Genomic DNA, 15,551 nt, shown 5'->3' with positions numbered 1-15,551 from the left:
AACGTTTGATTCGAATCAGAGTTCGACAGTGGCTTTGCATAACACACTTTGTTGTTTAGTTCAAGGTTATAATTCTAATTGTAGTTATAGGCTTATTCAAGTGGGAGACTATTGGATTAAGGTGTCGAAGATCATAACTAAATTGATATATATACTTGTAATTAAAAGCAAAGTCCTTTTGGGTTGCCCTTATAACTAGAACTTGGTTAGAATGGCATTTGTAAAAAGATGATGATTTATTAGTTTATTATATGATTAATAAATTGTACAAAATGATTTCTTAATATATTATATGATTAATATATTAATTTGAAATAGTAATAATTAATTAAGAATTAATCAAAAATTAATTGGAATTAATTTTAGGATTAATTAGAATTAATTGAGAGTGCAAGGACTAAGCTGTATTTGTTTAAAAGTTGAACAAGGGAAGGGTTCCAGAACCTTCCCATATGGACGGTTTTGAGATGCTCTAATAGGGCATTCTAGAAGCCTCCTGATAATAAGGAAACTAGATAACCACCCGGATTTGAAATATTATTATTATATGTTCAAATTAGAGTTTCTAGGGTTTTCCAGTCAATTATAAATAAGACCCTTGGTTTAGCTATTTTCGTCCATTCCATACTCCATAAGGATAGCCAAAATTTACACCCTCCCTTCTCTTTCCTCTCGTGTCTTCTAGTTCTAGGGTTTGGGTACAAACCATTAGAGGCATCATGATTTTGGTGCTAGGCTTTCGAATACTACTACAAGGAATTGAAGTGATTTGTTTGCTACAACAAATTAAATGTATGTAACTCTAGTTCTATGATTTCGATTATATTAGGGTTCATGTTAGTTTTGGTGGTCATAGTATGTTGCCTTCAAAGTGTTATGACATAGATCATTATAGGTTTCATGTGCCCCTTAATTGTTAAATGTTTTCCGCAAGTACATGTTTGTTATAACCTATAAAACCCATCGGTGGAGTGACGATCATTAGAACAAACATCCAATCATCATCAGAGTATTTGAGTTTTAGTTTGCTAAGGTCATAACTTGTGTAAAGCTAAAACCCTATCTTTTGGGGGTTATTTAACTCTTGTGAAACTAGTGCTTGGTAACCTCCTGCTCTACTATTTCTTATTATTCAAAATAAGGTTATCAATGTATTGGAAAGTATTAAGAGGAAAATCTTATGGGGTAGAGATGAGAACATAATAAGTAAATAAATAAATAAATAAAAAGATGGCTTGGCAAAAAATAATCTCACCGACAGACTGTTGGGGTCAAAGATCTTCATATTTAACCTTACTTGCCAAATGGTGGTGGCAGGTTAAAAATGAATATTATTGCTTGTTTTGGTCCATTACCATTCGGGTGATACACAACTCTTGTGACCATGATTATTACCTTTTAGCTAATAGATATATTTCCCGTATTTGGTTAAATTAGTGGGTTGGTAATTTTACTTTTAAACAACAGTTTCCTATATAAAATGAAGCGGACAAACTTTCTAATCATGTTCTTTGATGATTTTTCTAAGTCGGGTCATAGATTACACATAAAAACTGAAAAACTAAAAACTTTTAGTTTTGATACCCCAACTTCAAGGAATTGTAAATAATGAAATATCTCATGTCAATCCGAAGGGAACTATAACTCATTCAATATGAAACAATAAATAATGAAATTATAGCTTGAATTGAAGTAAAAACTATAAACTACATGCTGGAAATGATCTGATGTCAATCTGATTTCAAACAAATAAGTTCTGCAATTTTTAAAAGTTTCGCATATTACAATTACCTGTTTTTTGTTCTAGATCCATTTTACCCGGTTCCAAACTATCCACTTTGACATTTCTGGATTTTCTGGTTCCAGATCCACTTTACTATCTCATATCCGGAACCGAATCAAAACCAGTTCCTATATAGTAGTCCGGTTTTCAATTCTATTAAATTGCATTCTCCGGTTTCCAGTTCAGTCCCATTCGGTTCAAATTTGGACTAGTTTTCACCCCTACTCTTTGTTAACTGCATGCTAGGTTTTGGTTTATAAAATCTTCCCATTGTATTTTAGATAAACAAAATATATTATAAAATTCTAACCATAAAGTCTATCAAAAAATAAATTTAACGTAATTTACAGTAACAATACACGTATTCAAATTGAATAAGCATAAGCAAACCTTTTCCTTTTTTTTTTTTCTGAAACATAGGTAGACTACAAGATTATTTGAATCCGGTGTCATCTAGACTATGAACCAGCCAAACAAATTTGAGACACAAGTTGTGGGTGATGTGTTTTATTATTGTGAGTATCATTTTAGTTATATGGACCTTCATGTCAACATTAGATAAACTCATCATAACGATTACGGTTAAAAGTAAATTGTGCAACTAGACAGTCGAGGCTATTTGGCTTTTTTTTTTCATCTAGATCACATCATGGTACCTTTCAATCCATCACAATGCCACGGCATAATAATTCTAAAGTTTAGCAATACTGACTATACAGATGCTTATTAGAGTTACGAGTATATCTACTTAATCTACAACATATGCTATATATCTAACCTAGACTACAATTCATTAAATAATAAGCTATTAATACTCCGGTCGTCCACAATTCGTTCTAAAGTCTTTTCTTATCATACCCAAAAGGCAAGAAAACTCCTAATTCGTTGCATCATACTTGCACTCATACAAATTATAAGCAGTCATGCAGATCAAAAGACATAGATAGCAACTAGCAAAACTCTCCAAGCTGTTGTGATTTTAGTGTTACATGACCATTTAATGAAATTGGATTTTGTAAAAGTAAAAGAATTTTAATGTAAGATTTATACACCAAACCACCACTAAACTACTTTTTTTCACTCAATCTATCTAGTGGTCAACAGAAACAATCGTGGTCAATGGTAGAATAAAACTATCAAAGCTCACATGGTTGGAGTAGAAAGTAGATATGATGAAAAATGGTAGAATAAGACTATCAAAATACATGGTGTTTTTATATGAAAACCACAAAACATGATATGGGTAAATCTTTTAGATCAGATATCTTTTTATGCTTTATTGCCAATATTATATAGGTCTGGCATTTCCATTACAATTCAGTAAGTAACTTTTAGTGAAGTGAACAAAATATAAGTATCTTTTGACAACTTCTCTGCTCAAAAGAAAGAGTTCAACCATTTTAACCAATGTATTGAAAAATTTTACACAAGAAAAATAGGACTCATATATCACCTGGCATTAGCCTTGCTTTCTTTCACCACAACACAATCCTGCATTACACAAATTTTAAAAAATATATATATAAAGCCTCAGAGTACATTACATTACATGACATTAATGTAGTATTTGACATTGCAGTAATCCAAGAGGAGATGGAATGAAAAATTATTGATTGTTTGCCACAAAGGAATGGAATGAAGTATTCCTTCGACTGATTTTCATTCCATGTGTAAGGGTGTTTTTTTTTCTTTCTTTAAAAGGAATGGTGTTCATTCAATTCCTTCACGCCAACCAAAGATGACGATGGAATGCAATGATCCATTCCATCATAGGCTCATAAGAAAGCAAACAAAGCCTAACTTATGCAATATGCATACCTGTACATGATATTGATGAGCCAAAATGTTTCTTCAACTACTCTGGAGAACTTTATTAGGATCAAGCTGCCCACTGCAATAGCTTGAAGGAACAGCTGACAGTTCTTGCCTTACTTTCCATTCTTCACCAGGCTTCAATGTAATTGGCTTTTCAATTGCTGCTGCCTCTACACAAAGCATGTGTTTGTACTCATCATCTCCAAAATCAGTCATGGCTTTTGCCTTCTTATCCCATGGATTCCACACCACTGATGTTAAAAACAAATACTCAGTCAGTGTATGTGTATCAACAAAAAATCTCAAAATGTAAACAGATCCAACAATTAAAAATCACCAGCATCAGGAAGTCCATCTTTGCGAATGACAAATGTGCGTTTCTTTTCATGATCCAGAATTGCAATCTTTGTTGGTGTGCTCAGATAAATCCTGTCAACCTACAAATTAACAGTACATGATGAGACTAAACATTGATGGGAAAGCAATTGAAAAGTGAAATAAGAGATAAAATAAAAATAATAATAATAATAATAAATGTACCTCTGATTCAAAGGTTATTGCATCCCCTTGTTCTGTATATCTTTCTCTGTTCTTCATATTGTCAAGAAAATCAAGTGTCTCCAATCCTTCTACTCGAACTTCACTGTGAAAACAAATATATTAACTTGTTATTACTTCAAAAAATACAAAATGTTATATTGCTTCTGAATACCAAATTGCAACACAAAACGAATCACTGATACCAGGGCAAATTGTGGGGAATAGAGCAACATACCTTACTCTCAATCAATAATACAGGCAATGTAATTCATTTTTCACCCGTATTACTTTGTACCCACAATAACATTGTACTTATGTTTCACAATCAATATGGACAATGTACTTTATTTGTTACATATAACTATTATGGGTAAAGAAATTTAAGTACATAGCTAATATGTACAACGAATTGCTAGTTGGTAAAGAAACAAAAATAAATTGCTATTATCTGGAAAAAGTGTAGATGTTTAGCTATTATAGGTAAAGAAACAAAAATCAATTGCTATTATGGGTAAAAAAATGAAGTGCATTGCCTATATTGGTAAAAATAATAAAGTACGTTGTTGTTTCCTACAATTTTCCCTTGATACTAATATAGATGTTTAGCCCTAAATATCATGTGAAAGGTGTTGCACTAATTTACCTGATATCTGAAACAGAGAAATAGGTGTGATATGCAAATGTAAAAGTAAATGGCTTTCCATCAGTATTTGTATTTCTGATCCGGGATGTCAACATCAAGTCTCCAGCCGGTCCCAGAGTAACCCTCAGTCGATACTCAAAGCTACAAATGGAACAAAAAAAAATAGAAAAATTATTTATGAGAAAGATAAAGCACAAAGTATCTAAGATTAAAAAAAAAATAGAATAAAAAATGTGCCTGTGAGGCCATATCTTCAGATCCTCTTCAGTGGGCTTAAGTAGCAAATCAACAAAAACTCTATTGGTGGTATTTGATGGAAAAGGAGGTGGATCAATGTCTACAGTCCAAACTCTATTTCTAGCAAATCCATGTGCTTCAAGAGTGCCTAGATTTGAGAACTGCATCAAGGAAGCAGGTTACAATGAGTAGAATGAATCCAAAAATAGTGTATTAAGCAGAAGAAAGATAGAGGCACATACTTGAGGAAAGCATAAAGGAATACCCCCACGTATTGCCTTTGGAGGCTTAAAGATTGCCTGCAAAAAATACATGCATTTTTGGATTATTGAAGTCAACAAAAAAAAAAAAAAAAAACCACATCCAATTAACGAGTATAAATAGGAGTGTGAAATCATTCATCAAAAGAGAATTTACGGATAACTGGTACCTTACTACTGACAAAAAGCAACTCTTCTCCATGTTCATTTTTCCAAGATGTTACATGACCTCCATACAGATATACCTGCAAGAATAGAATATTAATAACATTAAAATGGTTCTTAGTTCTTACATAGTAAGACTGCAGACAACAGAATGTCAAGCAAAGATCCATGATTGCCAAAGATAATTCTGATAAAAAAGAAATTCTAATGCCCTTAGTGTTCGAAGGCACAAACAAACAAGTGAAATATAATGTGTTGCAGTTCCCCTTTTGGCTCCACAAAGTTTAAATGAAAGCCATGTAATATAGTTCACATATTCCACAATGACTATGTCAAATTAAAATCGGTTACTAGTTACTACTCACTAGTCTGCTAGATGCTTCTTAGATCACTAACTCTGTAACTCATGTTAAATATGAATACATGATAGTCAAGTATCACAAAGAGAAATGATATTTATCTTATATATTGTTATCCTCTTTGTGGACTCGTATGACACCATAATAGTTCATTGTATTTTCCTGCTAACAAAGCATTACAAGTATGATTGTCAAATGCAGTCTCCATATAAATTTACCAAAAACTACTTATAAGTTGATTAATGTACTTATCTGTGACACAAATAACTCTCTTTGTTCATAAGTAACAGATCTGGCATAAACTGCATGATCTGTTTAGTGTTTACATTTAGGCTAATACAGGAGTTTATGTCAACTATTTTATAAATTAAATAATCCTAAAAGGTGTACTGAGCACTAATAGCCAAGGAAAGGTTCCAATTCTTCAAAAATGGAACATAAACATTTATGTGGGGCTCAACTACCAACTCCTTTGTAAAAGTCAATATGCGTCAAAGGAGCAATCCTAAACGGATTTTGTAACCAGATAAGATCTCTTCAATAGATTATATTGTTATCTTACATGCAAATCTTATTGTGGAGAGCGATTCCATAAAATGCACAAAATAACGTGTGCTAATCACTAGCTTTTAATTTGCAATCCACGATCTCGTTCGAGATCAAAGTTTAGTTTTACAGATTCGTATATACACCGTAACATAAGAGATTGTAACGATCTCAACAATTGTCATCGCAGGAGACGAAGAAACTTACACAGACTACAAAAAATGTGGATGAAATTTATGAATTCAAACAAAAAAATTTCCGATAAGGCAACAAAACGTTCATATATCGCTAGATTCCATTGCAGAGAACAACAAATCTAACCTAAAATAAGATATACGGTTTCGTAATTCAGATCATTTTCGTTATGAGTAAGATCAAATCAATCAGCAATGCTCTGGCATAACATCTACCAACAAGTACAATATAACGAGTTAAATTACAACATGCGAGCAAATCTGAGAGAATTTATGGAATTATTCTATATACCTCTGCAGTACTGCCGTTGATTTCACGAAGTATGACTTTGTCTAGGCCATTGATGCCTTTAGTGATCTCAACAGATTTGTTTTCCGTTGTTGACATCTCATCAATACATCAATTCCGATAACGTAGCCCTGAATCTCGCGATCACACACACAAAAAACCGCTACTATGTGTATAACGCCTCTCTCTCTCTCTCTCCGTCTTTCGAGTCTCAAAGCTGTCAAAAGTTGATCTCATATAGAAATGAAATGCGTAACTTCCTTCCCCAATATAAGCAATGTTTTCTCCTTCTTAAAAAAATAAAAATAAAAAATTAGACTAGTCAAATTATTAAAGAAATAAACGTTTATTAATAAATAAATCTCCAAAATGTTTTTAACGACAATAAAACAAAATTGGAAAAATAAGATTCTGATATTATGTTTAATTAAATTAAAAATAAGATCGGATATTATGTTTTTTTTTTAAATACTGTGACAACTCTTTCAACATCATTAGTATAGTTAATTAGTTATTAGTGCTTATAGTAAAAAAGTGCAATAAAATTAGATTATTTTATTAATCTATATAGCATAATTTCTTTATCTTATTTGCATAAAAAATTACTATTTTATGAAACATAAAAGGGCATAAGATCAGCAGATTTAGATTAAATAATTAAAAATAATAATTTGTTACATTTGTATTGTTAAAAATATTTTATATGAATTAATAGAAATATATAGTTGTATTGTACTTGTAACATTTATCCCTAATTATTAACAGACAATAGAATAAATGCATATCAAAACTAACAAAAACAATAATTCCAATTGATGATACGAAAAAAAAAATATTATTCAATTAAAGAAATGGAGTAGTTCTTTTAGGTTGTTCATAAAAATACAAGATATTTTTTGTTAGTAAGCTTTTAATTTAATTTCATCATTAATTTAACATGATCACTACTTTATATTAATATCTTTATATTTGTATAAGTTATGTGAGATAGTTTAGATATTCAATCAATAGATAAATATTTCTTTTGAGCTCTGTATTAAATTAAACATGATATAAAAATCAAAGAGCACAAAACCTGTATATACTTTATGTTTTTTAAACCCGTGTACATGTAACTTTATAGAAAAAAAAATTCTTTAACCTTTTCATTTTTTAACCACATTTTCTTTGTTTGAAAATAATTACGGAATTTTTTTAATTGGTGACAAAAGTTAAAGAAAGAAAACCCCTGAACTTTAGAGGATATTGTTTTTTAGAAATTCACCTTTAGCTTTTACATGATTGGATACAAAAGTCAAAAACTGTGAATATATTGAATAACTTTCCTTCCAGATACATGAAACAGTGACTTTTTGTATTTATTGACACATCTTATAAATATGGAATTAAAACTTAAAACATTTAGATTATTTTAAATCAGCTTAAGCATGTAACAATCAATGCATGCCTTCTAGCTTTCAATAGACATTTGCAGGTGAGTAGGCAAATTTTGACTATAGAAAAATTAAAGGAATGTGTGGAAATGCAAATTAACATGGATGTTTTTTTAAAAGATGTCGGACAATATTTTTTTAATAATATATCTTTTGTCAAATAATACTAGAAGATTATTCAAAGATATCATGGACAACATATCTTTGATAATAGATCTTTTCAGGCAATACTTGAAGGGACATATGTGCCTAGACACAATGTTTTATGTAGTTAAATTGTATATACAAAGTGTTATAAACTTTTGTAAATAAAGTAATGTTTTTCACTTTTTTGGCTCTTTCATTATGAGAGCACTATGTTTTATTTGACACATACTTAAATGAAAACATCTACTTTTAGTAACATAACTAAAATGCATCTTAATAAGAACATATATTAAGATGCTTCAAAAAGCTAAATGTAATTTTTGAAGGACATGCAATAGAACACATTATCATGAAATGTGCGCAATGGATATGATTAGAATGAAAGAATTTCAATGTCACATTGGTTGGGGGAAGGTGAGGCAACACCATCTCGGGTAGTTTTCACAAAGATCATTGATTAGATGTATACATTATACATATCGAGATCAAGAAAAAGAAATATTGAAGTTCACAAAAGTACAACCAAAACGTGGCTTTCATTTTTCCAAACCTTAGGGTTTACCCATTTTCATTTGCATCTAAAACTATATTTATACAATTTATTTCACTTATATTTTCAACTTTCAACTAGTCTTCAAAATTAAATCAAATCATGAGGATATCACTATTATTGATCTTGTAACGATGTTTTACTTAGAGCAACCACTTGATACAAAGTGATAAAAAGATAACAAAAAATAAAAAGTGAATTGAATAATGAGGTATGCCTTTATTTAAGGGAACGGGAAATAAAAAATAAAAGGATACTGTAGTATGGTATGTAGAGTAAAAATGGATATTTGCCACAAGTGGGCATCCCCACCAACCAGTCTCTCGCGATGGGAAAGTAAATTACTATTTGAAACAAAGACATTCTCATGTCTGTTTTCATATGCTTTCGTTATTGTTCTACATGACGTGCCATATAAGGTTATGTTTAACACATATAAGGTAACTTGTTTTTTAAGTTTATTGTAATTTTGTTTTTGGTGAGACCATAAAAATAGTTTATCGTAGCTTATAATTAGTTATTTAATAAGTTATTTGAGATAAACTTGCTGATAAGTTGACCTATAAGTTAAAAACTAATTTTTCAACTAACGGGTCAAACACAACCAAAGTGTCTACCCTTACTTCATCTAAGCTTTTGTTTTTTATTATTTGATTGCAGTTGACTAGTCTGTAACTATTATAATACTTTATATAAAAAGTTATGCGATTAGTCCATATGGTTTGCCAAAACATGCTAGTTTAGTACAACTATAATAGTTGATACGTGCTTGGACCCTATGATTTTATTTATTGTGTGGTTGGTCATTTACACAAGTAAAATGACAACTATGCCTATTTTAATTTATTTTATCTATTATTTTAGCTAATTATAATTTTGAAAGGAATGGAAAATTAAAAAATTAAAAAAAGCTACCCCACCCCTCAAATAAAACCTTGTTGTCATCTTCCTCCCATTTTCTATCTTTCTCCATCTTCGGTCCAGAACAACCATTGGCAGCCACTATTGTCACCAACATTTATGTCTACTACAACAATAACCACCATGGCGACCTCTTACGGCTGGAGTTAGTGGTACTGCCATTGTTAGGTGGTAGTTAAGTGGATAGATGGTAATTGGGTTTTTAGTGGTGTTGTTGACTGTGGTAACAAGAGTTAAAGAAAGAGGAGGTGATTGTTTGCTTAGCCTTGTATGTTTCTTTGATAACAAACTTGAGTTGGGCTTTAAAGAAATGGGTATGGATCAATATGATGAGTTGGGGTATCGAAACCATCATATTTTTCATATAAACAAGTAGATTGTTGGAGGACCTTACGATGTTTAGAGAAATAATCACCTATTAAATAGTTGATATGTAAAAATTTTCAATTCTTGACAGTATAAAGATACGTTGGTGAAGCTCAAGACGAGTATTAGTTACAAATTTGTTATATAAAACTAACTCATTTTATCGTATAAAAATACAACATATATAGATAGGTTATCAATGTATATCATTTAAAATATTGTTCACTAATTGTTTCGGGTAAGTGTTAACCCATATAATGTAGCTAAGGCTATCCGGAGTGGGTTCACGCTCACTCGTGAGTTTCCTATGTCGCACACATGTGGCACACCAACTCACCGGTGAACACCGCCCCATGGACCGGTGGTTTGGCTGTGAAGTGGGTTGTAGTGGTTGTGAAGACGGAAGAAGACGGACATTTTCATTGGTTCCTTAATTTTCTCCTCGCATTTTCTCTCCTTCTCTCTTCTTCTTTTTGCCTCTTCACTACAAACTCACCGGTGAACACCATTTCCACAACCTGATGGATTGGTTGTGGAATGGTAAAATACATATGTGGCGTTGAACTGGCTGGTGGTTTGGCTGTGACTACTCCCCACAGCCTAACTAGACATATCCTCTTGAAACTTTCTTCCACGGTTTATTACAACATAGCAATCAATAGATAACAAAACAATTTTATATTGCTATAATGTATGAAAAATGTAGTTTTTATTTATGTAGAAATTTTGAATAAAAATAGTTGTAAATTTATGAATGATATAAAATGACATAAAACCTAAAAGAGTTAAAAACTAAAAACTTTCAAAAGTACTTGGATAGCTTTTTGATTATGAACGCTTTCAAAAAAAAAAAAAAAAAAAAAAGAAATCAAACTCTTGAGGAACACAACTTTTTCTACAATTCTTGTTTAAAAAAACAATAGAAGTTAACAGCTCTTAATACTCGTTGCCAAAGATGCTCATAAACCGATTATTTCCAACTTTCTTTACATTCCATCAAACAAAAAAAAAATGAGAAAAAAATGTAAGGTTGGCACAAAATGGAATAAATTGAACTCCATTCCTTTTTTTTCATTTTCATTTGTAAGTATGTCAAATACAATTATAATGTGAATTATAGCAAATGATAAAAAAAAAATTAGAAAATGTTCATAAAAGTTATTGTAGTTGGGAATTAGAACAAATTTCTACAAAAACTATTATTGTCTGGAATTTGTTCCGTTTAATAATTCGGATACTTTTTAATGCTTTAACCATTATGGTTTGAAATATTTATCTAAACAACTCTAAAAAGAAAGATATCCCTCCAATTGTTTTTTGCAATCACTGGCAAGAAACACTTATAGTGGTTTTAAAAATTAAAAACAATTCTTAGAGGTTAAACTAAAAACAATATTTCGATGGTTAAACCAACAAAAACAAATTATAATGGTTTTATAGAACTTGGTCTATTTTTAATTATATTTTATGGTTTTACAAAAAACACATAATTGACAATGACAAAATACAAGTCATTCTTTTTATAAAATTAAGAAAATAGACAAATTATTTAACATATACAATAAAATCATTTTCTCAAATACTCAACACAAATGATACATACATTCCCCCATTAATTGATGTTACAAATAAGTAGCAATACAAGATCAACATTTTCCAGTGGTATCATAAATTCTAGTTACATAAATAAAAATTCCAAAAAAAGTAATTTAAATCATTTAATGAGAAGTAACATCGGATAGCTTTTGAACTGCTTTCCATTCTTGACCAGAGTTTAGTATAACAGGCTTTCCAATTGCTGATGCCTCCACAGCAACCATACTTTTGTAGTCATCAGGTCCTAAGTCAACAATAGTCTTTGATCTCTCCTCCCATGGATTCCACACCACTAATGTACAATAAAAAGTTATAAAATAAGTTCCGGGGTAAATTACATTTTTAGTCCCTCAACGTAGTTGATTGTTTAAATTTTGATCTCAAAAAAATTTCTTCTGTAATCTTGGTCCTTATTTGAGGTTCTTGTAATGTTTTAGGTCTTTGTTCCAAGTAAAATGACTATTTTTGGTCCATAAGTTTAGCCGATTTTTGTAATTTTTGTTCTATTAACGTTTTACTTGGTACATGGACATAAAAAAACGTTTCAAACCATTTCTTTTTTGCCTTCATTAGTAAAAAGTTTTTTTTTCCCAAAAGTGATCAAAATATTGGATCTCTATGCAAATAATGTTTTATAATTATGCCCACAACAGACGCAATATTTTGACTATTTTTTTTTTTTTTTTGAGAAAGACCTGTTATTTATTCTACCAGATGAAAATCTATAAACCAGGTTTTAGAATGTAAAAAAAATATATATAAAAAAAAAAATTAGGTCATACATGAAAATGGGTCAAGTAGTTTTTTTCTTAGAAAATAGAAATAACCCTTATTTTTTTAATTAAAACCCCTCTAAATATGAGTAAATGACCATCTTGCCCTTTTTAACACTAAAGTGCAAAAAATCTCACCAGCATCAGGAAGTCCATGTTTCTGAATGGAAATTGTTTGTTTCTTTTTATGATCAAGAATTGCAAGTTTTTTTGGTGTGCTGAGATAAATCCTGTCAATCTGGGTAAATAAATGACATTAGTTAAAGCCTAACCTAACCATGGTAAAGTACAACAATCAAAGCGAGAGAAGTGGTAACTTTTGTTACCTCTGAATTAATGGTTATAACATTTCGTGTCTCTGTAAATCTTGTCCTGTTCTGTGTATTGTCAAGATAATCAAGTTTCCCCAATCCTTCAACTCGAACTTCACTACAAATACAAATATCAAAATGTTCAGTTAAAACCATTTTTTTATAATTACCAATTAATATATATTATAATGTTAACCAATTTACCTGATATTTGAAACACGGAAATAGTTGTGATAAGCAAATGTAAAATTAAATTGCTTTTTATCGGTGTTGGTATTTTTTATCCGAGATGTCATGATTAGGTCTCCTTTAAGTCCCAGAGTGATCCTGAGTCTATACTCAAACCTACAAATGAAGATATACATAGAAAAAGTTATATATCAATGACAAAGTAAAAGCACAAAGTATATAAGATAGAAATAGAATAAAGTCAATAAACTATGTACCTGTTAGGCCATATGTTCAAATCATCTTCAGTGGGCTTAAGTAACAAATCAACAAAAACTCCATTAATTGGTTTGGATTGAAGAGGATGGGAATTGTTCTCCATGGTCCATACTCTGTTTCTAGCAAATCCATGGGATCTTAGAGGGCCAAGATTTGAAAACTGCATCAACGAAGAAGGTGAAAGTGATTAAATTAATTCAAAAACAGTAAATTAAACAGTAGAAAAAGATAGATGCAATGCACATACTTGAGGAAAGATTATAGGAATTCCCCCACGTATTGCTGTTGGGGGGCTAAAGATTGCCTGCATAAACACATGAAATTCTGGATTATTGAAGAGAAAAAAAATACAAGTGTTTAATAGGAGTATGATTCATCAAAATAGGATTCCGGATAGCTGATATACCTTACTACTGAGAAAAAGCAACTCTTTTCCATGATCGTTTTTCCAAGATGTTACATGAGCTCCATACAGATACACCTGAAATTTGCAGAATAGAAATGTTAAACACCATTAAAAGCATGGAAAATCTTCAGATATGAAGAAACTTAAACTGCTAAGGCATTAACATCGCAGGAGCATAAGGTAAGAAATGTTGACATATCGCGAGATCCCAATTACAGAGAACAAATCTAACCTAAAACGAAGTTTTACAGTTTTGTACGTCTAGATCTTTTCCGTTATGAGTAAGATCGAATGAATCAGCAATGATGTGACATAACATGATTGATAAATGATTACATCCAGCAACAAGTACAGTATATAGAGTTAGATTATAATACGCGAGCAAATCAGAGAGAAATTAGGGAATTCGTCTTCTACATACCTCTACAGTACTTCCACGGATTTGACGGAGTACGAGTTTGTCTAGGCCATTGATGCCTTTAGTGATTTCAACAGAGGCTAAGGTAGGTTGCAATTGCATCCATAAAACAATGGATATGGTTACGTATAATAAATAGGAAATCATTGCAGAAAAGCAAATACAGATTAAGCTCGAGAAAGAGAAATACTGAAATACTAGAGCGTAATTAGTGCAACCAAAAACATCGACTTTAATGGTGTTCACCTGTCTTCAAAAGATCCTCCGGCGACTTTACTGTGGGACCAATTATTGACAAAACGATACAAAAATATCATAGTCAAATCACAAATGAATGTGAATCTGAGTAGGATATAATGATATATGATATGTTAATATGATCGAGATATAAGAACTTCGCCTGCTCTTTCCTCCTCTCTCAGGTGAAAGGTCAACTGTGCTCCCATGTTTGAATAGGTATTTTTGAAAAGGTCAATAGCATGTTTTGTCCACCAATCAGGCAAGCATTATCAATTTGTATTCTCATTGCTATCAAGCTATTAATTATTATAGTGAATCAATCTTATATTGCTAAACATCTAATCTCTAATCTCGTTTTGAAAAGGTCAACAGGGAATCAATCATCATTCTGGTCCACTTAGTTGTCTTCCTAAGATTTTGTGTTGCCTATACAGATCTTAGTTATTCACATTGGTCCGAAAATCATCCATATGGATTATCTTTATATCTCCCAATCAGCTTCTACAATTAACTACGTAATATAGATCATACGTTTGTAACTTTAATACTGTGTTTTTGGTACTTTTAAGAAAAACTATGGTTTGTTAAATTATTTTTTTTTTAAATTCCGTTGGTGCATAATTACCGATCTATATTAACTTTGGGTTATTAATTTCAATGATATGATTCTTTTATTTAGACTAGAACGAGTAGTGGTGTGTATAGCTATAGTGCAACATTAATTTTTTATATGTCATGTAAACATAACATGATGCTAGGGAATGTTAGTGTGTTAACATGTATTTGGAATAATAAAAAAAATAGCCAATCACAAACAACTTACGCTCTCACTGCTCTCTCATCTCGCTAAGTTGTTGGCGAGTGGACCATGGCGCACCCCTTAGCTCCTAAGGGGCAGTGTTCAAGGCATGCTAAGAGCTTGACGAGTGGGCTTGACGTACCTACTCCCCATAGTCTTATCAAATATCATCCTAACAAAAAAGACGAGTCTTATCAAATATCATCCCATCAAAATAGAAATATACTTCAATTCCTCATCTCAATCTATTCCATCATCTTTATCTTTATGTTTCTTTGAATCAATCATGATTTCATAAAACGGAGGTGCTATA

The 15,551-nt window shown here is 31.2% G+C and overlaps 2 protein-coding genes across 3 annotated transcripts; both read right to left on the bottom strand.

Moving 5' to 3' along the window:
• Positions 1–3,087: 3,087 nt before the first annotated feature.
• On the bottom strand, positions 3,088–7,067 carry LOC145132475 (putative glucose-6-phosphate 1-epimerase). 2 transcript variants are annotated; one of them, XM_079067271.1, is made up of 9 exons: positions 6,835–7,067; positions 5,449–5,523; positions 5,261–5,317; positions 5,019–5,179; positions 4,782–4,922; positions 4,139–4,241; positions 3,936–4,035; positions 3,602–3,849; positions 3,088–3,274 (listed from the first exon to the last, which is right to left on the bottom strand). In XM_079067271.1, exons 1-8 carry the CDS (start codon positions 6,928–6,930, stop codon positions 3,635–3,637), a joined length of 948 nt encoding a protein of 315 aa, XP_078923397.1. In that variant the 5' UTR covers positions 6,931–7,067; the 3' UTR covers positions 3,088–3,274; positions 3,602–3,634. The 2 variants fall into 2 exon arrangements, with proteins under 2 accessions (XP_078923397.1, XP_078923396.1); XM_079067270.1 differs by having other exon boundaries at positions 4,782–5,179; positions 6,835–7,058.
• Positions 7,068–11,738: 4,671 nt separating this feature from the next.
• Positions 11,739–14,423, bottom strand: LOC145134342 (putative glucose-6-phosphate 1-epimerase). The gene is made up of 8 exons (XM_079069204.1): positions 14,203–14,423; positions 13,782–13,856; positions 13,623–13,679; positions 13,375–13,535; positions 13,133–13,273; positions 12,944–13,046; positions 12,756–12,855; positions 11,739–12,136 (listed from the first exon to the last, which is right to left on the bottom strand). Exons 1-8 carry the CDS (start codon positions 14,344–14,346, stop codon positions 11,967–11,969), a joined length of 951 nt encoding a protein of 316 aa, XP_078925330.1. The 5' UTR covers positions 14,347–14,423; the 3' UTR covers positions 11,739–11,966.
• Positions 14,424–15,551: the final 1,128 nt, after the last annotated feature.

The sequence above is a fragment of the Lactuca virosa genome, chromosome 8 (assembly GCF_052849685.1).
Source record: "Lactuca virosa cultivar CGN04683 chromosome 8, Lactuca_virosa_CGN04683_v6, whole genome shotgun sequence".
Lineage (NCBI taxonomy): Eukaryota > Viridiplantae > Streptophyta > Magnoliopsida > Asterales > Asteraceae > Lactuca > Lactuca virosa.
Note: the sequence above shows the minus strand (reverse complement) of the source record. Positions and strands in the feature narration are given on the sequence as shown.

Bases quoted from the DNA above. Each gene is read 5' to 3' on its own strand.
- LOC145132475 (XM_079067270.1), bottom strand. From the start codon at position 6,930: ATGTCAACAACGGAAAACAAATCTGTTGAGATCACTAAAGGCATCAAT. The intron at 5,318-5,448 runs GTACCAGTTATC...TATTTTTTGCAG, and splicing joins TGCTTTTTGTCAGTAGTAAG to GCAATCTTTAAGCCTCCAAA. The intron at 3,850-3,935 runs GTGATTTTTAAT...TTTTAACATCAG, and splicing joins AGATGGACTTCCTGATGCTG to TGGTGTGGAATCCATGGGAT.
- LOC145134342 (XM_079069204.1), bottom strand. From the start codon at position 14,346: ATGATTTCCTATTTATTATACGTAACCATATCCATTGTTTTATGGATG. The intron at 13,857-14,202 runs GTATGTAGAAGA...TGCAAATTTCAG, and splicing joins TCCGTGGAAGTACTGTAGAG to GTGTATCTGTATGGAGCTCA. The intron at 13,274-13,374 runs GTACATAGTTTA...CTTCATTTGTAG, and splicing joins TTGAACATATGGCCTAACAG to GTTTGAGTATAGACTCAGGA.